The sequence below is a fragment of the Photinus pyralis genome, unplaced genomic scaffold (assembly GCF_008802855.1).
Source record: "Photinus pyralis isolate 1611_PpyrPB1 unplaced genomic scaffold, Ppyr1.3 Ppyr1.4_LG5, whole genome shotgun sequence".
Classification (NCBI taxonomy): domain Eukaryota; kingdom Metazoa; phylum Arthropoda; class Insecta; order Coleoptera; family Lampyridae; genus Photinus; species Photinus pyralis.
This window is the reverse complement of record NW_022170596.1, coordinates 1757840-1779670: the sequence shown is the minus strand read 5'-3', so window position 1 is coordinate 1779670 and position 21831 is coordinate 1757840. Positions and strand designations below refer to the sequence as shown.

Here is a 21831-nt window from a genome sequence, read left to right as displayed (position 1 = left end):
GCGAGTCTTTATTTTACTCTTAGCTTTACTGTTAAAATACATAGGAAAGGCAATTCCATCAACCTGCTTACAAACTTTTTCTTAACCTCGTTCTTAACATTCCACCAGACTTAATACAATTTGATGATTTAGTATCATTCAAAGAATAAATTCATCGTACGTTTCGTTTGAACCGATTATTATGAAAGTTAGGGGAAAATCGTCTTTAATCGCTCCCGTGCAAAGCTAGAGTGATACTTTTCAGTCTGTAAAATTTTTCCCATTCGAAAGCTAAAGTAGCCCGGAACAATTTAATCCAGTTGCTGTTTTTTTTGGAAGTTTGTATTGTGACAACGAAAGTTACTTGACAGGAGACAGTAAACACAGACCCGAGTACAGACCGATGACCAATGGCAATGTCTTCCAAGTTTCATTATCAATGATTCATTGGTGAATTTTGAAGTTTGTGAAACCATCGTTTCAAAATCACACTATATGTATATTAGTACTGTAATGTTTTCTTGATTTGTATAAAAGTAATTATTTGCTCTCTTTAAGAAAATAGCGTAAACAATTATTGAGAGTATTCACTAAAAACTGTGAAACTGTGAAATTAAGGAGAGTTGCAATGAGAATGTTCAACTTTGTTAGCCATAACGTGTGTATTCTTTTTGAAAAAAATACCATATGTCATTGTTCATTGATATTTAAATAGGAGTATTTAGAAAAGAATGTGGCTACAATATTAGGGGTTGATTTCAAATGTAAACATAACAAATACATATATAAATAAGTAAAGAATGTAAGAGTTCAAAATTTGGATCTATTTTATTCCGTCAATATATTCAATCTTTCGCCCTAATTTTGTATTTCTGTCCACAATTAATCAACAAAGCTCAAATTTCTTTTGTAATAATTGACCCTCCGCAAAGCAAAGGTTTAAAATTCCCAAACTGTCAACATTTTATAAATAACTGTGTGATGCGATTACAACTTTCGATAACCACTTGTAATAACAACTCGTTCTTGATTATTACATTAATGTATTTTAATATTTTTTGCAATACATATATTCATAGGCGCCGTTGGTGTAGGTATAGAGTTTAGAGTAAACACACACATTTAATTTTGATAAATAAAAGTAGAACCAACAATAAGAAAAATGGTTCTTGTCTTTTTTCTTTTTCTTTCTCAAAAAGAGTCATGTGATCAGGTTACTTAACTATTTCCAAAATTCCGTAGGTACTCCCTTTGATAAAAATGTAAGTCAATTGAGAAAACCTGCCTGCTGTGTGTAAATCATTCACGCCATTTCTAAAAGTTCAACTGATGCGCCTATGGTAATGATATAAAGTTAACTGATAACGATGCGCAATTTAAATTTGAGTGGGAAAGTCACAGTAAAACTCGTAGTTTCATTAATTAATTGTCTACTTAGTTAATTATCCCGCACTGACAAGCACGAATCGGTAAAGGCATTGGATAGAAAATTAAAGGTAAGCTCCCTTACTTTTCACTAAGTTCTAAGTAGCAACAATTCTTTGTTACACAAATTATCTATAACCTTATTGAAAATATAGCTACTTATTCATTTATCAAGTGTGCCATATATGGTTTTAGTTAATATCAAAGAGTATACGTATACTCTTTGGTAATATCAAGAAATTTCTATTTCTCACAGGATGGACCGAGTACTGCTCGTTACAATTACATGTATCAGTGCCATGGTTTCAAACATACATGGCGCTCTAGTTGTGAGTCCATTTGAGGAGCGGGGTTGGGTAAATGTCCTCACCTAAACGCCGGATAAATATATGTATTTAAACTGTAGGGCAATAGCGCTTCAACTACATCAACCGTTCCAGAGATATACCAAATGATTATAACGTCCGATATCCGTAACCGCTTCGCACATACAACCGTAACAAGCAGAGTTAAAAATTCCCTAAACCGAGCCCAGGAAGCCGCGTTTCTTGTAGTACTACCAGAAGCCGCCTACGTGTCCGGTTTTATTATGGAAGTCGAAGGCAAAAATTACACAGCCTATGTCAAGGAGAAGGAGGAGGCTAAGCTAGCCTACGAACAGGTAAAGCATGAGAAACTCAGAAGATTTTAGTGTCTGTTATAATCTAGGCATTGGCCAGAGGTCTTGGTGCAGCTCACGTGGAAGTCAGTGCGCGTGACTCTACCCGGTTCGTGATCTCCGTAAATATTCAACCAAGATCAAAAGCTGCTTTTTATTTGACATACGAAGAACTTTTAGACCGCAAAGATGGTTATTACGAGCAGATTATCAACATCCATCCAGGCCAACTCGTTAATGATCTTAGCGTCAAAGTTACAATTGCCGAAAGCAGAAAAATTACGGCAGTAAAGACTCCGCCCCTACGTTCCGGAAATGAAATCGGCATGTACAGACCGGAACTGGACCCACGCGCCGATATAAAGATAATCAATGATACCACAGCTGTGGTGACGTTTACACCAGTTATTGAACGACAGAAGGAGTTCGCTATTGCATTTAAGGCGAGAAATTCGGACGGAATGTCCGGACAATTCATAGTACAGTATGACGTTGAGAGGGACCCAAGTGGTGGAGAGGTACTGATTCAAGATGGGTACTTTGTCCACTTCTTTGCACCGACAAATTTGGAACCACTACCGAAGCACGTAGTTTTCGTGTTAGACACAAGTGGCAGCATGTGGGGGCAAAAGATACAACAGCTCATTCAAGCGATGAACAACATTGTCGACCAATTGCACCACAGCGACACGTTCAGTTTGGTGGAATTTAATACCAAGACTAAGGTGTGGGATTTGAACCGTCCGCAAAGTAGCAGGTGGTATCCACGTTCGAATTTCCGACAGTACCAAGACATCTTTACATCGGTACGATAGGCCATTATCCATGCGCGGCTTTTTATCGAATCACTTTTAGAATGATGTATTTCCGAATGCTTTTCCAGCTAATGCGAATTTCATTAGAAAAGCAAAGGGGGCAATTTCTCAGCTAACTGCCCACGGTTCAACGAGCATGTATGGAAGTTTACAAGTTGCTTTGCGACTAGTCGAGTTGGAAAGAAACAGGCAACGTAATGCTAATGACATTCAGCGTCAACCAATAGTTATATTTTTGACAGATGGGCAACCCACAGACGCAAGCACTGAACAAATAACTTCCAAGGTATTATTACCTACCCTTTAAACTAGAATCACTAACTGATCTCTGTAGATAAGTGAATTTAACGTGGGAACAAGAAGGACGTCAATTTTCGCTTTATCTTTCGGCGATGGCGCCGATAAAGGCTTTTTGCAACGATTTGCTTCACGCAACTCGGGATTTGCCAAACACATTTACGACGCCGGCGACGCAGCACTACAGCTTGAAGGCTTCTACCGATTGGTTTCTTCTCCATTACTAGTAAACGTTAATTTTAAATATGAGTCGACTCATGTTACCAAAAGTCAATTTCCTATACACTTTGGGGGCTCCGAAATTGTAGTAGCCGGTTATTACGGGACAAATTTTCATCCTCCAACAATTGAAGGTACTGGGGCAAACGGGCTAATTTCGCTTAAACCAGATGTAACTACAACGACCTCATCCAACATGGAAAGAATTTGGGCTTATTTAACCATCAAACAGTTACTTCAAAAGGCGGATATTTCGTATGGCGATAAAGCTCAATTGAAGAAGAACGCATTAGACATTGCTCTTAAGTACAGTTTTGTTACACCAGTTAGCTCATTGGTAGTAGTCAAACCGAATGATGCCAAGGAAATAGACATTGTGGAGGCCAAAGGTCCGCATGTGCCAACAGTGGGTAAGCAAGTTATTTTTCTGTTGCATTCCTCTACAACTAAAAGTACAGGTCCAAGATCTTCAAACTTTGGTCAGACAGTATCAAGAGTATCGGGGCATTCGGTTAGTTCCCAACCTAAAAGAGCTACTATAAGTCAGCTATTACGAAGCTTTAACTGGCTTAGAAACATACTTCGGGATGGACTGGTCAATGTGCCTGCAGGTTATTCATCAATCTCTCATAAACCGCAGCTATGATTTTCTCCTGTAGGTTCCTACAAGTTAGGTCTCAACGAAACCGTGACCGAAGACGTTCCATGTCCAAAAGCACCCAACACTCAAGCGGGGCGATGCACGTTACTTCATGAGTGCCTCCAAGCCGTGCTGCGAACCGAAACTGAGTACTACGATCACTTCTGCGTCTTGAGGAATGAGTACGGATATTTAATTTACCAGTCAAAATATTAATTCTTATCGTTCTAGATTTGCAGGTGTTTGTTGTCCAATCTAATTCCTTTTTTATCCACCACAAAGTTAGGCGAATTACATTCGTGTGATTATCCCTAGTATTTTATGTACATATCGACTATGAAAAGGTCCCCCAATTTAATCCCAAATAAATACATTGATCACGAATCATGGAATTTGTAGGGCATTTCCTAAAGAGTTACATGAAGAAAATTCCATTGCCTGTATCGACCGTTAGATCCCTACCTTTTGATTATACAGGATGTTCACACGTTCACATGTTCACACTTTGTTATTGGTCTACAGAGTGTTAAAGTTCTACCGGTACACTTTTTAATTTATAAGCATATTCATGATTAAAGCACATTTTTGGTAATACAGATCAGTATTTTATTAGCGAAGTTTAAAATTATCAATCTCACGAGTAATCTAACTCAAAATAGACTAGAGCCTGCACATCTACAGTATAGGAGAAAGCATTTAGTGAAAATTTGAAGTCTCTAGCTATTGTAATTGCTGAGATCTCAGCCGAACAGCCAGTCGAAATATTTTTTCGAAAATGCGCTAAAAACTTTAAGCATGTAGATCAGTAAAAAAGCGTTTGTGGACCTATGTTTATATGAAATTTGGGTAATAAAATAAGCCAAATAATTAGCCCCTGCCGTATTTAGATCATATTTAGGAACACCCTGTGCGTTTTCAAAAAAATTTAATGGTTGAAAAATGGTCAACAACTATTTAAAATTATGTCTTGAATGAGAATATGATCCAAGTTAACCTATTTACTGATTTTTTTACCAAAACAGTACTACTACTCCCGATTCCGTTGGACAAAGGCAACGTTCTTATAAAGGCGCTTTTTGTAAGTCGTTTGTAAACGAGCTTGTTTATTTTTTTCATTACACAAAAAGACTTAAAGGGGTCATTTTTCTGCATCCCCTTTTCAATTTTCTACAATTTGATAAAGTGAGTGAAAATGTATGCCGGCAAAATTTGGTATTCAAGGGTATTAAAATCGTAAAATCGCAGGAAATGTGCTGCATTGTCATGAAGTAGCACGCACGCCAAATCACATTATTATTTTTCAGTTGATTTTATCACTGCACAAAATAAAAGCTTTACCTATTGCCCAACTAATTTTCATAATGAGCCATTTCATTTTCCAATGACACAATAAAATATAATAAACCTAAGTTCCTAAGTTTCTGAGGTTGATGTTTCTATATAACTCCTAAACATTTATAGTATAGCGCTACCAGAGCGTCGATAGCTTCAGAGGTCTCTGAAATCTCCAAGGCAACCAGGATTTCAAAAATACAGGAATTGAGGGGAAGGCTACTCAGTTTGTTCTCTGTTGAAAAAGCTTTGGACCTAGCGATACAGGATGGCAAATGACCACTTTTGAAATGGTTGCCATGCGCCAAGTAATTAAAATAAAATGCATTTCGTAGAAAAAATGTGGAAGTTTATTTTCCATAAATAAGGTTTTCTAGTATAGAAGATGATATCTGCCAAATGACGTCCTTGATTAGCAACACATTCTTTGAAACGCTCGACAAAGTTGCGTTCTGTGCAATTTTGGAGGGGACCGGATCGAGCAAACCATCACGGAAACTAAACTTCCCATACCAGAGAACAAGATGAAAGGAGAAGAGAACTTGAGCGTTCCCCACTGTTCGATCACCTCTCCACCACAGTTGCACAGAAGGCAACTTTTCCGAGCGTCTCGAAGGGTGGGTTGCTTACAAGGACCTCAATGTCGGATATCATCTTCCATACTTGAAAACCTTATTTATGGAAAATAAACGAAATGCTTTTTATTTTAATTTTTCGACTTTAATATTAAGCGCATGGCAATCATTTCAAATGTGGTCATTTTCACTTGGCCACCCTGTATTTATAGCGACAGTTTTCAATCCGTATAAGATATTTTTTTCTAAAATTGTGCATATTGATACGGTTGCACGTGAAAATAATACATCAAATTTAGCCCTTAGGATCGAGTTCATGCATGAATTTGCTCGCCGAGATTAGTCCGTATTCCGTAATAGCTAATTTTAACACCTTTTTATCAAAGTACATACACGTGATGAACAAAAAAACTCTACCACCCTTAAGAAAGTGCAAATTTCACAACTTTTTTGAGGGTGGATTCCAAACGGAACACGTGGATCTTCGGTTTATTTGGAAAAAATGCTTGTTTTCACCCCTTGTTCACCCGGTATAACGATTTTGATACTTTTGGGTTATTTTTACATAATTTAGAAATTCTTTAGATATTTTCTAGTTTCAATGTTACGATGGCTTCTCATAGTCGAGGAGTAGTTGAATTTCCAACTTTACCCCTTTCTGCATCAACTGAGCAATTGCAGAAGATCACCCCCTAACATTATAAGTTTTGGCTTGATACGTGTATGATTTATACATGTAGCAGTTGTAAGACAGACAGGCGGACAAATTTTATTTAAAAGCGCACTTTTAGATAAGTAAATTCAAACCATAAGCAAAGGGGCATAAATTAAATAAATAAATTTATTACTTGAAATATGGTTTTCAATGTATAAAAGTAAATCACATAGGTAACAAAAACAAAAGATGATTAATTTCTGCAGAACTGTAACATTTTACCTATTATGGCACCTATTCAGCTGCAAAAAGGTGGTTATTTCCAGGGCAAGCTGAATGAAATTCTTATTTTCTCTTTCCCCAAATGGATCATGTACCTACCCCCTATTCGAGTTTGTTATTCAGATCCTTTATAGTTTTGTATTCAAATTTAAAGGACGCAAATATCAATACTTGAGGATAAATTTGGGAACAATGAACTAATATTAACGAAAAACGTCATTTTATAACTCGATCGTAATGAAAATATTAAAATTTTATAATCTGCGCCATATGATGTAATAATATACAGGTGACATTTTTGTTACCTGAAAGTTGATCTGTTGTTTTAATTGTATATTTGGATTCAGTTGAAAAAATACAAAATTTTGGTAATTTAACCGTCTTTCTAACTCTACAACTAAGAAAGTTAGCAATAGTGCCGACTTAATTTGAAACAGACTGTATGCTTGTTGTAAGGCTGCTTAAATGAAGTTTCAATTTCAGGTAGATGTGATATGATTTTTATATTATTATAATTTAGTTGAGAAAAATGCTTAGTTGATATATATACAGGATCAGTCTTTTTGCATTTTCACTATGGGGATCTCGTAAACCGTCTAAATATGCAAATTATGCAAAATTGTATGCTGATGGTGCCCCTTTTGTAGCCATACAAATAGGGAAGTTATGGCCAAAAAAACGAAAAATGTAATTTTCGAGCACGCGCTCTGGCGTTTTCAAAGAGATCAAATTTTTATGACTTGTGGGTTGCGAATAAATCACTTTCTTATTTCTTATAGACACCCTATTGGATTTGTATTGTCATTCGATATTAAAAAAATTACAAAACCACTGATAGTACACACTTATTTGGGAACCATGTATAGCAATGTATACCTTGAAGTTTGCAATGTATTTCTTATGACTACTATTCCCTGACGGGGTTGATTGTTACTATGCGAATTAATAAACGAATGAATCTGGTTTTAAATACAATCGGCCATGGAATTATTGCCATAAGAAATACATTGTAAACTTCAGACAACCTTCCTTTCATTATAAGTTTTGGTTGGATACTAGTATATGACTGATGCCTGATCTGGTAGTCGTAGTCCTCAGACCGACAGGCTAGGGCATGTATTTTTGCTCCTTAAAATACATTTAATATCGAAAATGTGCCTACGTACAAATGAAATAGGTAATTTGTAATCAAGTTGACCATAAGCAGGTGGACAGAAAACATACAAAACAGTTAAACTCACCACGCGGTATTGGATCTCATGTACACAACCCACCCGACTCATACAAAATCGCATATTAAACTGAACATAAATCGAAATTATCACAGCAGTATTCTTTCATCACTTTAAATTCATTTTTGTAATGTATCGTAACGTAAACCGAACGTCACACTACAAAAAAAGGGAAATCATAAAGCAATTTATTCTGTATAGTAACCATTTCATACGATCATTACTTTTCTATTTAACAGTAGTGTTAATAATTTGAGAATACCTATACCGTGTGTCAAATAACATTTGTACAATGGAGAAGTTATTAGAAACATTCACAATAATAGTAACAACAAAATAAACAAACAATGACTATAGTAGCATAGTGTAAATAATAGATTTACACTATGCTAGTAGGCAAATATTCGAATAATTCTCCATTCTGACCCCACCGATGACAAAATGTTACCTTTCTGGTACAAAACCCCTTAAACCTTACTAAAATTACACTTATCTGGAAGCTTCTTAACTTGAAAATGCCCAAACTAATTAAATCTTTTTACTAATCAATTTTTATTTTCTTGAATGCCTTCAGAACAAGTTTTGGAGGAAAGGGGTTTATACAATAATTATCATTACTTCACCATCAATAGATCATTAAGAAATAGCCAATTGAAACAAAGGTTTATTGTACGTATCGCTATCGAACGTAACCATTCCTTTCTTTCTATTAGCTATTTCTTAATGATAGTGATAGTAGGTAATTATAATGATTCTATAAACCCACCATGCTAATACCCTAGAAGTTTGGAGCAATGATTTTTCATGGAGGATTGCGAGATTGTGATTCATGCAATATTAGATAGGAACCTAATGCAAAACATCCGATACAACTGAATACCGAACGATCCTCGAGATCTTCACACATACATCATTTTTACAATACACCTTAAGGGGTTCATTCTGTCCCACCAGATCAGCATAGCTTGTAAAACAAATTTTTTGAATCGGCATTACTTTTACTCGAGGTGCCCGCATACAAAATTTCATTTTAAATATCTCAACAAATGAAAAATTTAAGATTGCGTATGCGCAAAATAAATTTTGGATTCGGCATCAGTTTTACTTTTAATCGAGGTGCATACTTATGAAATGTCATTTAAATGTCTTAACAAATAGAAAATTTGAGATTGAGGGTTACTTGAGTTCTTGATTTGCTAACGCATTGAGCATTCTTACAAAAAATAATCAGGAATCCCTACCCGCTGAATGAAAAATAGTACCTATTTTCACTCAACGACATTACCGTTGAATAATTAATTATTCAATGACATTACTTAATGGGTTCGAATACCGTGTCCTGAAATAATTTATTAATTGGTTGAATACTATACCTTAGTCATTTTTAAAATTAGTGTGCACACACTAATTGCCAGATCACAAATGTGTGGACAATGTCTTTGCTTACGTCCACTTTTAACCAGCTCTAACCAATAAATCTTGATTCCTTATTGACTTACCCAATACCAGGGGTCAGCACAAGGGCAACGTCAATTTTATGCATTGAGAAACGTGGACGGACTACAAGAAAACATGAGCGGATCACCCATCAGCCATAGTGCTAAGAGGAAAATTAGACTGTACAGTCATTTATTATTTTGGAAAAATACAAAAAGTCACACATTAAAAAATTATAAACTAATTAGGACAGCAAATACCGGCAAACCTGAAAACAAGTTAAATTAACGCTTTGTTACACAACGCAAGTCTTGTTCTTACTCATCCTTTAAAATGCAGAAATGATCGAAAAAGTTTGTTGACGTTTGTAACTTAGAATGGACTTGTGGGCATTCGTGTAGAAGTGCGCAATGCCCCTCTTGATCGAAAGGCGTTTTCGGACAGGTAACTTTCTCTGATATTGTCTCGTTTAAACCTAATTTGTAAGAACCTAAAGCAGCAGATTTAGGTCAACCTCTTTCAATAGTTTACAAACCTTGTGGAGCCTTGATGAAACCATTGTCTAAAATTGCGTTTAACCATGGCAACGCGTCCATGAGCATTTCGAGTGGTGACTTTGGTTTGGCGGTTGTCATATAAGTGGTTAATATTGGTCGATAGGTTGCTCCTGCAAAATCTGCGGTTAGAACTTTAATTCTGTGTTCTTAAGGTTTGTGTTATCTCACCTAAACTAGGACGTGCATGTAAAATAGCAGAAGCAGGTGCAAATGCTGCTGGAGGGCCTGCAAATGACGCAAATGCGCCATAAGGAGCACCTGCACCTCCTGCCAAAGGCAGGCCTGGCAGTCCCCCTACACCTTGCTTCGCTTCTTCTGTATCCACGGCGCTTGTGTCGTTGGGTTTTACGACGACTAATGAACTCACTGGCGTGACAAAGTTATACTTCAGTGCGAGCTCTAACGCTTGTTTCTTCAATTTTTCTTTATCGGCGTCGGAAGCCTCCTTCTTTTCCAGCAGTTGGTTAATCGACATGTACGCCCACAATCGTTCCATGTTAGAAACCGTGTTAGTGACGACAGGTTTTAGCGAAATCGGTCCACCGATCCCGATTCCGTCAATAATGGGAGTAGGGAATCTGGTGCCGCAGAAACCAGCTACCACAATTTCGGAACCGCCGAAGTGAATGGGGAAGTTGGTCTTGGTAAGGCTGGTCGTTGTAGGCTCGTATTTGAAAGTGACGTCGGAGAGCAATGGCGATGAAATTTGCCGGTAGAAACCTTGAAGTTGCAGTGAAGCGTCGCCTCCCTCATAAATGACCCTAGAAAATCCCGAATTTCGAAGAGCCAACTTTTGTAAGAAGTCTTTATCGGCACCATCTCCGAATGCTAAAGCGAAAATGGCCGATTTCTTCGCCTCAGAATTGAATTCCGTAATTTGCGTAATAATTTCATCGGTTGATAAGTCTGTAGGTTGACCGTCCGTTAGAAATATGACTATGGGTTGGCGTTTGATTGAGTCACTTTCGGACGGTTGAGTACGCTCCAGTTCCACCAGGCGTAAAGCTACCTGTAACGCACCAAACATCGCAGTCGAGCCATCAGATTTGAGAGCTGCAATTGCGTCTTTGGCCTTTTTGATGTTGTCTGCATTTGCGGGGTAGGCGCGTGGAAATGTGGCGTTCTGAAACAGGCGAAATAAAAATGTGCTTAATATAAAGCCTATACCTACTTCTAAGGTTACCACAGGCTGCTGGTTGTCGGAACCTTGATTGTAATAGTAGAAAGTGTTTTTATGTGGGTACCAGACGCTCTGTTCTTGGTCGTGTATGTTCCACACTTTTGTATTACTGTTAAATTCCACCAAGTTTAATGTGTCATGTTCGTTTAACTGGTCCAAAATGTTTAACATGGCTTGTTTGAGTTGTTCTATCTTTTGCCCCCACATGCTGCCACTAGTATCTAGTACAAATACGACTTGCTTAGGCAATGGTTTCAGGTCTGTGGGCGCAAAGAAGTGTACAAAGTAACCGTCTTGGACCAAGACCTCGCCTCCACTTGGATCCCTCTCAACATCGTACTGCACCACAAACTGTCCAGAAAGACCTTGCTCCTCTTTGGTACCCAATACGTGAGCCAATTCCTTTTGCCTCTCCAAATTTGGACTAAACGTGACCATCGCGGCCGTATCATTGTGGATGGTAATATCCGCTCGAGGGTCCAATTCAGGCTTGTCCGTGCCGATTTCGTTCCCAGAACGTAGAGGTGGGGCCTTCAAGTCCACAATTTTCCTGCTTTCCGAAATCAAGACCTCCACGTTCAGGTCTTTCACAGGTTGGCCCGGATGAATATTAATGACTTGCTCATAATGGCTATCTTGCCGCTTGAGAAGTTGTTCGTATGTCAAATAAAACGCGGCTTTTGCTTCTGGTTCGATATTGACAGAGACAGTAAAACGGCTCGAGTCCCGAGCGCTTACTGCAACGTGAGCTGCTCCCAATCCACTGGCAACAGCCTACAATTTTTTTATGAAACCATGCAGAGGCGTTTTTGATATACCTAATACCTTGTCGTAATCACGTTTGGCTTCTTCCTTTTCTTTAACATAAGCGGTGTAGTTTTTACCATTTATTTCCATTATAAATCCAGATATGAAACCAGATTCTGGTAACACAATGGAAAATACCGCCTCTTGTGCTTTATCTCCAAAGTTTCTCACACGACTTGTCACAGTTGTATGTGCAAAACGGTTGTTGATAATCGATTTAACGTGCATTTGATAAATTTGTGGAACACTTGGTGCATTTTCAACGGGTTTTCCCTAAAAACACAATTCAGAATTTCAAAAAATAAGTACAAAAAACTAAGTACCTCCTTTTCGGACTCTTTTGGCGTAGTTGGAGCCGTGCTGCTAACAACCATAGATTGCTCGCCATCTGCCGGGGCCGTCAGGACAGGTATAATTAAAGCTATCCCAAAAATTAAGAGCATTTTGGGAAGTTCAAAAGCCATCTTGTCTATAACGAAAGCCACGCATAACACGAGTGTTACAAGATTGATTAGAGACTTACGAAATTAATGAAATGATTAGAAGTTATCTACACGCTCTCATCACCAACACTAACAAAATAATACGTTCGACATTTGTATTATTTAAACATTTGTCGTTAAGGGGGGATTCCCTCTCTTTCACCTCTTCTGCTAAACGAGCGTCACTGATGCGATGATTATCTCAGAAACCGGTAAACTCCAAGAAAGCTTTAAAATACAAAACTGGTCTTCTATTTACACAAAAACGAAGGCCATTCGTCTCTCAGGAATAATTCCGTTTCTTTCGACAAAAATATAAATGATATCGTTGACCTCATAATCAAAAATCACACGTACAACTATAATCATGGAAGGACGAGTTGTCGCATTTTAGGTCATGGTGTCCGTTTTCGCCTTTATTACCTTCTATCCCGTAATTATTTAATAGCTGATGGGATTTTTTATTTACGTTACATCCGTTTTCCATGCGATGGAGTACATAAACAACTGGTAAAAAGTTACCTAAACAAACCATTGTAATTGTTAGTCATTGAATATGCAAGGCTCCTGATGATATAATAATCACCTGCCTGTTTTGTTTAATATTAGTTTCATGGACATTTCAGTTAGATGTATAAATATTCTCCAAGTCATATTTATCACCAATCTACATATTCATTTGCGTAGAACCCGATAGTAAAGTAATAAACATTAGAGTTACGTAAATTACTCGGAAAATTTCTCTCAATATTTGAGAGTAAGTAAATACCTACAGGAAAACTAAAATTAAGAACTGGCGATGTCGCATTGTTAGCAAGTAGAAGTTTTATTGACGGCATATTCGGTGAAATTTTCTTTTGCGAAAGTTAATAATAAAATTTACAATTTTGATCTTCGGAGCAGGAAACAAATTGCGGAAGAGTTTAATTAATTCACTATCTTGATTCTAAAAGTTAAGAAAATCTTGGCCTACCACAAAAGTTGTTAAATGAGCAAACCATCCAATTAGACATTTAACCCAACAAGCTACAATATTATAACGTACCACCCGTATCTACTTGAACCTTATAGAAAGTTTAGGTTTATCTATCAATCAATCTAGCCTAGTCTCTTCTATAAAGAGCTCGTATGCTTCGTTTTTATTGAACCACAGATATCGTATGGATTCAGGAACAAGACTTTTAGAGTCTCCTTTGGGGATGATTTAAGTTACTTGGCGTCTGAATGTAAGAGGAAATTTAAAGTAGGTTGAAACAAATTTAATCAATAAAAACGCATAAATAAACTCAAGAATATATCTTCAATGACAAACTATCTGTTGCTTCATATGTGGAAGGTAGTACCTACCTACTAAATCGTAATATGAACAGCTTTGTTGATGTACTTACTAAATAATAATAATTTAAATATAGAAATATTGAAAAATTGTACTTTTTCGCTTGATTCCATCACCATAATTCCTTACTTAACGGGAACAGACGTCTCCTTGAAATTAAACTCTATGCGCATGTGTTTTTTTTATTGTTATCTGCAGGGGCTTAACAATAGTTCAGTAACCTAATTTTGAAAGGGAATGGGTGGGACATTATTGTCCTAGTTAAAGTTCTGGAAAAATCGGCAGGACTTCTAATTTCCAAAGAGCTTTTGTAGATCATCAGTGTAACAGTTTTAGGGGCTAGCTAAAAATTCACACAAAAGGTCGTACCAGATGCTCAAAAATCGTTCAATGTTTTCACAAGATCCAAAATACAGAATTTTGAAAATTACATTCAAAAAGTCCCTTTTGAAAATCAACTTTGGATGTCTTTACAGGAGCGATACCAAAATACGTCTTCAAAATTAACATACTCTCACATATTACCTATACCCTTACATTACAGGATACTGTATAGAAAAACAAATGAAGAAGTGGTATTTTTTCTAGGCATTTTCAGAGGCGGTTGCACAACTTTGTCCACTAATTTAAAATATACAGCCTGTTTCATAAAAAAGGGGACAAAAACCTCTCTAATAAAAGCTTCAAAGATCAGGTAAGACAGATAAAACAAACACGTAGAAAACTATATAAATAACAGTAGTACGCCGTTATCAGTTGCTTATGTTATAGATAGCTTGTGACATTTCAGCTCCTTAGAATTCGTCGCCCTAATCTGGTCATCGCTTTACGGTAACGGTATAGAAGCAGTTACAATTTTGCTTGGGAACTACGTTGTAACGGTAGCTGTAAAATGTGTCTTTAAATTTTTTCGAAATTTGGTTGTGAAGTTGGAGATTAAGAATTTTAGACCACCACCATCAACATTTTTAGGTTGTAATCAAATTTAGGGGTTCTAAATTATTTCCCAGATAAATAGTGGTTGAAACAATTAATTGATTAACTGCAGTGCATTTATTTTTGCCTCATTTTGTTTCTTAATTGCTTCTGGAAGTCGGTAGAGTCATAAAGTACCTATGCAGTTTGTATCGTATTTCGCCTTTTTAATTGGTACAATTGAGTTCCATTTTCACGCTCACCTTAATAGCATTCAGTATCGTGGAATTTGCAGAATGGGCATATTTGGGAATGATTTATCCCCCTAACTCAAATTTGATTCGTAAGTCAGGATTTACATAAACAAATTAACGTTTAAATATGTCCGATTTTACTTCATAAGAAGCCATTTTGTAGATGTGGTTAATTAATGAGTAACAAAAGTAGAACCGTTTTTAAATGCAAATTTGTGTTTTAGTAATCGAGGCGACCAGTTGGGTTCATAAAAGAAAAATATTAATTGGCGTTGTGATCACATTAAAGAATCGTACTTTGTGGTTCCTTTTCTTTTTAAAAAAGGTAAAAGTTGAATTTTCACGTTGCCATAGAAGCAACCAGTTAGAATCCATTTCAAAAGTTAAAACGCTAATAACGGTCTATCAGTTACGTCTCATTTCCGTTGGAGTTCCGTCTCAGTCTCATTCAGTAAACATGAAACGGTTATTCATATAAATCCGTCATAGTTTTCCTCTTATTCAGTTGTAGTAGTTTTCTCTGAAAATTTTTAGAATGGCTAATTTTACAGACGACGAATTAGCCATGATCGCTGTAGCTCTAGGTGAAGAATCATACAATATGAGGCGTGTTTGAAAAGGGAAATTGAGGAGAAATTTTCACTAGCACTAGAGATACCCAATGGAAACGAGAAGTGTTCCCTACTATAGTTACGACTTCTGCTAACTGTTGTTGCACTTGCACTAAATTAATCAGCTGCTGTCTTCTCAAAGGAGATACGTCACACTCCACCTCACAGACCTCACTTTTAACGGCACTGTCGTGGCGCGAGCAAGTTTCATTTTTTTTAATTTTATTGTCTCGGTGGCTAATAGTTAATTATTTGGGTACATCCCACTTCTGATGTAAAAATACGAAGGATTTAATCAACTAGACTCGATGACTCAAAGTAGCGTGATAAATAAGATAGATAAAAACATTTATCCGTGGCTGATCGGACGGTAAAAACCGTTCAGATTCATTAAACAGACAACTGCTTTGTTGACTCCCACTCGTGGTACCTTTTTCGAAATACGGACAAACTGTTTTTTATTAAAAAAACTGTCGACAAACTTTTACAACTTCACTGGACGATAACTTAAATCTTTTGTTATGGCCGATTAACTTCTTCTCTACACTTTGTTTCAAAATAATTTACGATTTTACAAACAATTCTAAAAGAGATAAACAAACACAGAAATACAAATTCAAATAAAATCAACCAACTTTGTGCTTATTCGTAAATACCTCCCCCCCCCCTCGATCTGCAGTTAATAAACTGAAATATTTCTCATATACAGGGTGTCCCGTCATTATTTTTGGTTTTTAAACCGAAATAACGTCTACATGACGCTGTTTACACAACAATATTTGTGCGTTCGAGATAGAGAGTCACTTCAAACATTTGACAAAAACGTCAAAATTTAATCGCCTATTTTTAAGCACTTGGGATATTACTGTTGAAAATGTCTCTAAGGTCTTGATTTTTCATGCATTAGATAATATATAGCGTAGTTTTTTTAAGTATGCCAGGCGGCCATTAAATTTTTATGTGTAAAGATTCCCATAATCTTCCAATAAGGTAAAAATTGATAAATATAGCATGCTGCTACCTTATAACGTATACTTCGGTTTAAAAAATGCGCTTTAACTGATGCACAATTTATAGTTGTTTAGCTTCTTTTTTATGCTTATGGCAAACAGATCGAATTCATCGTTGGCAAATTATTTAATTAGTTAATCAATAAGGTACAAAAAACGATATTAATTAGGATAGTGGGCAGCAAACCCCAGCAAACCTAAAAAAAGAGACTTAGCTCAACCATTACTAAATGCAAAATTCTTACTCGTTCTTTAAGATGCAAAAATGATCGAAGAAGTTTAGCGATGTCTCCAAGGCGGAATGTGCGTGAGGACATTCGTGGAGCAGTGCACAATAACCTTCCTGACCTAGGGGTGTCTTGGGACAGGGAGTCATGCCTGAGATGGTTTCGTTTAAACCTAACTTGAAGTTTCCTAAATAACAGATAGTTTTGTGCTTGGTTTCGCATACGTAAAACTTACCTTTTGGAGTCACTACAAATTGGTTGTCCTCCAGTAATATGCCTAACCAAGGCAGAGAGCCTAAGATCGTGTCCAATTCATCCGTCGGGACAGTGGGAATGAAACAAAAGGGTGTTGTTCGAGGAGGCGGAAGGGTTGCTAAGTGAGTAAGACTAAAGTGCATTTTCGGATAGACCATTATACTTACTTGGTTCAAGTTTGTCGATGTCGATCCGATCACCTTCATTTGCGCCAACTTCCTCGGTGCCATTCGGTTTTACTACAACCAAAGAACTAACAGGTGTTACAAAATTGTACTTCAATGCAAGATCTAAAGCCTGCTGTTTTAAATTGGCACCGTAAACACCATCAGAAGCTCCTTCCTTCTCTAACAATTGCTTGATCGAGAGATACGCCCATAATCTTTCCGTATTCGAAACGCTTGAAGTAACAGTAGGTTCGAGAGAAATGGAACCTTGCGTGCCAACCCCATGAACAACAGGAAGCGGCGGCGCTTCTGTACCGCAAAAACCCGCAATCACAATTTCAGAACCGCCGAAGTGAATGGGGAAGTTTGAGTTTGTGAGGCTCGTAGTCGAGGGTTCGTACTTGAAAGTGACATCAGAAAGTAAAGGCGATGAAATTTGGCGGTAGAAACCTTCCAGTTGTAGTGACGCATCGGCCTCATCATAAATATGTCTAGAGAATCCCGCATTTTGACCTGCCAATTTTTGTAGAAATTCCTTATCGACATCATCCCCAAATGAAAGCGCGAAAATGGGCGATCTTTTTGTGTAAGTATTGAACTCTGTGATCCCAGTTATGATACTGTTGGTTGACATATCAGTCGGCTGACCGTCAGTTAAAAACATCACCAAGGGCTGACGCTTAGTTGTATCGTTTACATGCGGTACGACTCTTTCTATTTCTACCAGTCGCAATGCGACTTGTAACGCTCCAAATATTCCAGTGCTGCCTCCCGCTTTGAAAGCCGATATTGCGAGTTTGGCATTTTTAATGTTTTTGGCATTAGCCGGATAAGCGCGAGGGAATTTTGCCATCTACAAAAGATGCAAGTGCAGGAGGTAAGAATATCGCGCATTACCCACCTTTAATACCCTGAGGTTCTGATACTCGTTACTGCAATAATAAGGGACATCTGTGTATGGATACCATACGCTTTTTTCCGCATTGTCAATGTCCCATACTTTGGTGTAACTATTAAATTCCACCAAGCTCAATGTATCTTGTTCGTTGAGCTGATCCAAAATGTTATGCATGGCTTGCTTCATTTGCTCTATCTTCTGCCCTGACATGCTGCCGCTAGTGTCTAGAACAAACACAACTTGTTTAGGTAGAGGTGCTAATTCTGTAGGGGCGAAAAAATGGACGAAGTATCCATCTCGAATTAAAACTTCTCCTCCGGTTGGGTCCCTTTCCACATCGTACTGCACGACGAACTGTCCAGAAAGTCCATTCTCCTCTTTGGTTCCCAATAAATGTGCGAATTGCTTCTGGCGTTCCACATTTGGAGTGAATGTGACAATCGCGGACGTATCGTTGACAATGGTGATATCGGCTCGCGGGTCCAACTCAACCTTGTCAGTACCAATCTTATTACCAGTCCGAAGTGGCGGGGCTTTCAAGTCAACCAATTTTCGACTTTCGGCAATTAAGACTTCTACGTGTAGATCTTTCACAGGTTGCGCTGGATGAATATTGATAATTTGCTCATAATGGCCATCTTGTCTCTTCAAGAGTTGTTCGTACGTTAAGTAAAAGGCGGCCTTTGCCTCGCGTTCGATGTTTACGGAAACGGTGAATCGGTTGGAGTCACGAGCGGTTACTGCTACGTGTCCTGCTCCCAAGCCACTAGATATCGCCTGTTTTAGGAAAAACGGTGTAACTATGAACCAATAAGTTCGAAGATCACCTGCTCATAGTCCCGCTGGGCTTCTTCTTTTTCTTTCACCAAAGCAGTGTAGTTCTTGCCATCGATTTCCATTATAAATCCAGAAATGAATGCAGATTCGGGCAGAATAAGCGAAAATACAGCCTCGCGTGGTTCACTGGCATAATTTCGCACCCTACTTGTCACCGTGGTGTGCGCGAAACGATTGCCAATTTCTGATCTCACACGCATTTGGTAAATTTGAGGAACGCTTTCGATTGGTTTGTTCTGAAATTTTAAATACAAGAATTAAAGTGGCATTTTTCAAAATTTACTCGGAAACTTGTTTCGATTTTCGATCTCCGTGAATGCTTTTAAATGTTGGTTTTTGCCCAAGAAATAACAAGTAACAGGAAGCTGAACTTACCTCTTTACCAGAGACGTTAGGTAGCGATGGAACTGTACTGCTGACAACGAGGGATTGGTCGCTTTCCATTGGAGCGTTAAGAACTGGGCCACTTAAAATTAAAATGGCCCCAACGATAAAGGGTATTTTTAGGGATTTGGAATTCATTCCACCTGTAAATAACGATTAGGTACTTGATATGCTTTCAAAAATGGTTAAATTGCATGTTTTCAGTTTATGGTTTTTTGTTTCCCTGGCAGTACAATTATCGAAAAATTGAACTACTGTAACCTAAATTATGTTCCCTGTTTACCAAATAAAAACAATTTCGTCATTTAAAGCAAAATCACTTACTTAGTTTTATCCCCTGGTGCTTCACAATTTCTAACACAAAAGACACTATTAGACTAAATGGTCAAGGGTAGAAAGTTTCGCTTTTATTGCTATGTCTAAATTTCTGCAAAAGTGACGTCTTTTATTTAACAAAAACCAGTGGGTTGCTTGTTTGTTTATGTTAAGTTGAATTCAAGGGCACGTCATTAGAAAACTCTGACCTCATAATCAGGTGGACATACATCAAAACATAACTAAATTTAACTTGAGTTTATACAAATATTCGATTAAAGTTAGGCAATCTTTGCCATTCAAGTATACCTCTATTCACAGTTGGAAACTAACAATAAAACGTATACACCTTTCTGCATAAATATACATAATTAACGTATTCTGAGAATATCTTAAGTTAAGTTATCTCATTGTCTCTAACGAAATTAATCCGTACCTACTTGTACCAATGGATATAATAATTTAAGGTAGATACTAGCAAAGAGTAATTATTAAGTAGTCTTTGGTAGGTTCTAGGTAATTTAATGTAAATGTAAGGGACCTAAAATTAATTATGAAAGCAAATAGGTAAGTCAATGTGGAAGTTAATGAATCTAATGGATTTTCCTTTCTAGAGTAGGTACTTACCTACATACACCTGTGTACAATGAAAATGAACAATCGTTACCTACCTGAATCTGTTAACGGCTTGATGCAATATAAACGGGATTAATTACTTAAGAAAAATCAGAAGGTGGCGAAAATTTAATTTAAAAAAAGCATGCGTTACAGGTTACTTGAATTGAATTTCGCAATACAACTTCGTATTATAAATAAACACTTCGGAATTTGATTCTTATTCAACTTAGTCAGATAATCTCGTAGAATGGTTACAAGTTTATCCCCCCCCCCACACACACACACAATTTTCATAAGTTTTGTACAAGGTATGACGTTTGGCTTTCAGAAACAGCATCCCAGAAAATAATTCATGGGGGCTACCTTAAGTCAACAAAATTTTATGGCAAAACACAAACAATAGCACATTTGTTTAATCCTTAAAAATGCGCTATATAAAAAAGATACATACTCGTATTTGTTTAAACAAAACAAATAATAAATTATCACCCCTCTCTCCCTTCAGGGTTTCTGATTTTAAATAGTACCACAGATGAGTGTTTAAATCTGTGATAGTATACCTAATAATAAAAATACAAAATTCTTCTTGAAGACCTCCGAAGATTTCCTCTTTTATGCATTGACGAGACTATAATAGTAAATGAAAGAATTTCCTGCTTCTATAAATACTAGGGACCAAAAAGGGGGAAGAGAGAAAACATCCTTTCATCTGTGTTCCCAACGAGCAACAGTGACAGTGCCTAACTCTAGAGGAAGCGAGCTTCATGTGAGTGGCATCAAAGAGTGGGCACTCTTTGGTGGCATCAAGCTAACATACCATAATTATGTGTTTATATACCTACAAACTTGTGGTTGATTTTCCAATCCGTTTCCTAGGGGGCACCAATCCAGAACCAGTGTCCTCAATATTCACAGCGAACAGCTTTAAATAACCACACACAGCAACTTTAGACAAAGTTTTGTTTGCCTTGAGAAAGCTGACATTTCCAGGATCTATAGACCCTGATAGATCTGCCGCCCTCCCCCCACATTATACCAATCCTACTCCCAATCAATTCATAATTTACAAGCTATTGTCGAGCTGTTGATATGCATGAATATAATGGACTATTAAAGAGTTCTATTGTAATTTCGTAAATAAAGGCAATAGTTTTGACAGTGTATTATTTTAACCATTTCCAATAAAATTGTATGTACTTATGCCGATTTCTTTCCTGTGTCGCCCAATAGGCGGCCAAAATGTCTCATTTTCACGATAAAATTACCTATAATTATTTCAATGGTGTCAATGTAGAATAAAACTACATTTTATCAAGTAAACTGGAATCAGCTACAAGTAAAACCTTAATTATCCAACAGTGTTGCACAGAGAGGGGGGTGAACTTCCCTTCTTTGATTTAAAATTTTGACTTTCTAAGTGAACTTTAAAATT

The 21831-nt window shown here is 37.2% G+C and overlaps 3 protein-coding genes across 7 annotated transcripts; 1 reads left to right on the top strand and 2 right to left on the bottom strand.

Annotated features, from left to right (window-relative positions):
• The first annotated feature begins 1363 nt into the window (after nt 1-1363).
• On the top strand, nt 1364-4629 carry LOC116172025 (inter-alpha-trypsin inhibitor heavy chain H4-like). Of its 3 annotated transcripts, none has more exons than XM_031489114.1 (9): nt 1364-1475; nt 1661-1760; nt 1811-2065; nt 2113-2868; nt 2918-3163; nt 3212-3803; nt 3852-4004; nt 4053-4215; nt 4259-4629. In XM_031489114.1, the coding sequence occupies exons 2-9, from the start codon at nt 1662-1664 to the stop codon at nt 4290-4292; spliced, it is 2298 nt and encodes a 765-aa protein (XP_031344974.1). In that variant the 5' UTR covers nt 1364-1475; nt 1661; the 3' UTR covers nt 4293-4629. The 3 variants fall into 3 exon arrangements, with proteins under 3 accessions (XP_031344974.1, XP_031344975.1, XP_031344976.1); XM_031489115.1 differs by having other exon boundaries at nt 1600-1760; XM_031489116.1 differs by having other exon boundaries at nt 4265-4417.
• Nucleotides 4630-9716: 5087 nt separating this feature from the next.
• LOC116172023 (inter-alpha-trypsin inhibitor heavy chain H4-like) lies at nt 9717-12772 on the bottom strand. Of its 2 annotated transcripts, none has more exons than XM_031489109.1 (8): nt 12614-12772; nt 12414-12559; nt 12109-12363; nt 11275-12057; nt 10272-11226; nt 10082-10222; nt 9868-10036; nt 9717-9814 (listed from the first exon to the last, which is right to left on the bottom strand). In XM_031489109.1, exons 2-8 carry the CDS (start codon nt 12552-12554, stop codon nt 9787-9789), a joined length of 2472 nt encoding a protein of 823 aa, XP_031344969.1. In that variant the 5' UTR covers nt 12555-12559; nt 12614-12772; the 3' UTR covers nt 9717-9786. The 2 variants fall into 2 exon arrangements, with proteins under 2 accessions (XP_031344969.1, XP_031344970.1); XM_031489110.1 differs by having other exon boundaries at nt 10082-10213.
• A 4038-nt stretch (nt 12773-16810) lies between these two features.
• On the bottom strand, nt 16811-20603 carry LOC116171991 (inter-alpha-trypsin inhibitor heavy chain H4-like). Of its 2 annotated transcripts, none has more exons than XM_031489072.1 (8): nt 20453-20603; nt 19458-19609; nt 19073-19318; nt 18249-19022; nt 17348-18200; nt 17161-17298; nt 16944-17112; nt 16811-16895 (listed from the first exon to the last, which is right to left on the bottom strand). In XM_031489072.1, the coding sequence occupies exons 2-8, from the start codon at nt 19602-19604 to the stop codon at nt 16865-16867; spliced, it is 2358 nt and encodes a 785-aa protein (XP_031344932.1). In that variant the 5' UTR covers nt 19605-19609; nt 20453-20603; the 3' UTR covers nt 16811-16864. The 2 variants fall into 2 exon arrangements, with proteins under 2 accessions (XP_031344932.1, XP_031344931.1); XM_031489071.1 differs by lacking the exon at nt 20453-20603 and adding an exon at nt 19791-20096.
• Nucleotides 20604-21831: the final 1228 nt, after the last annotated feature.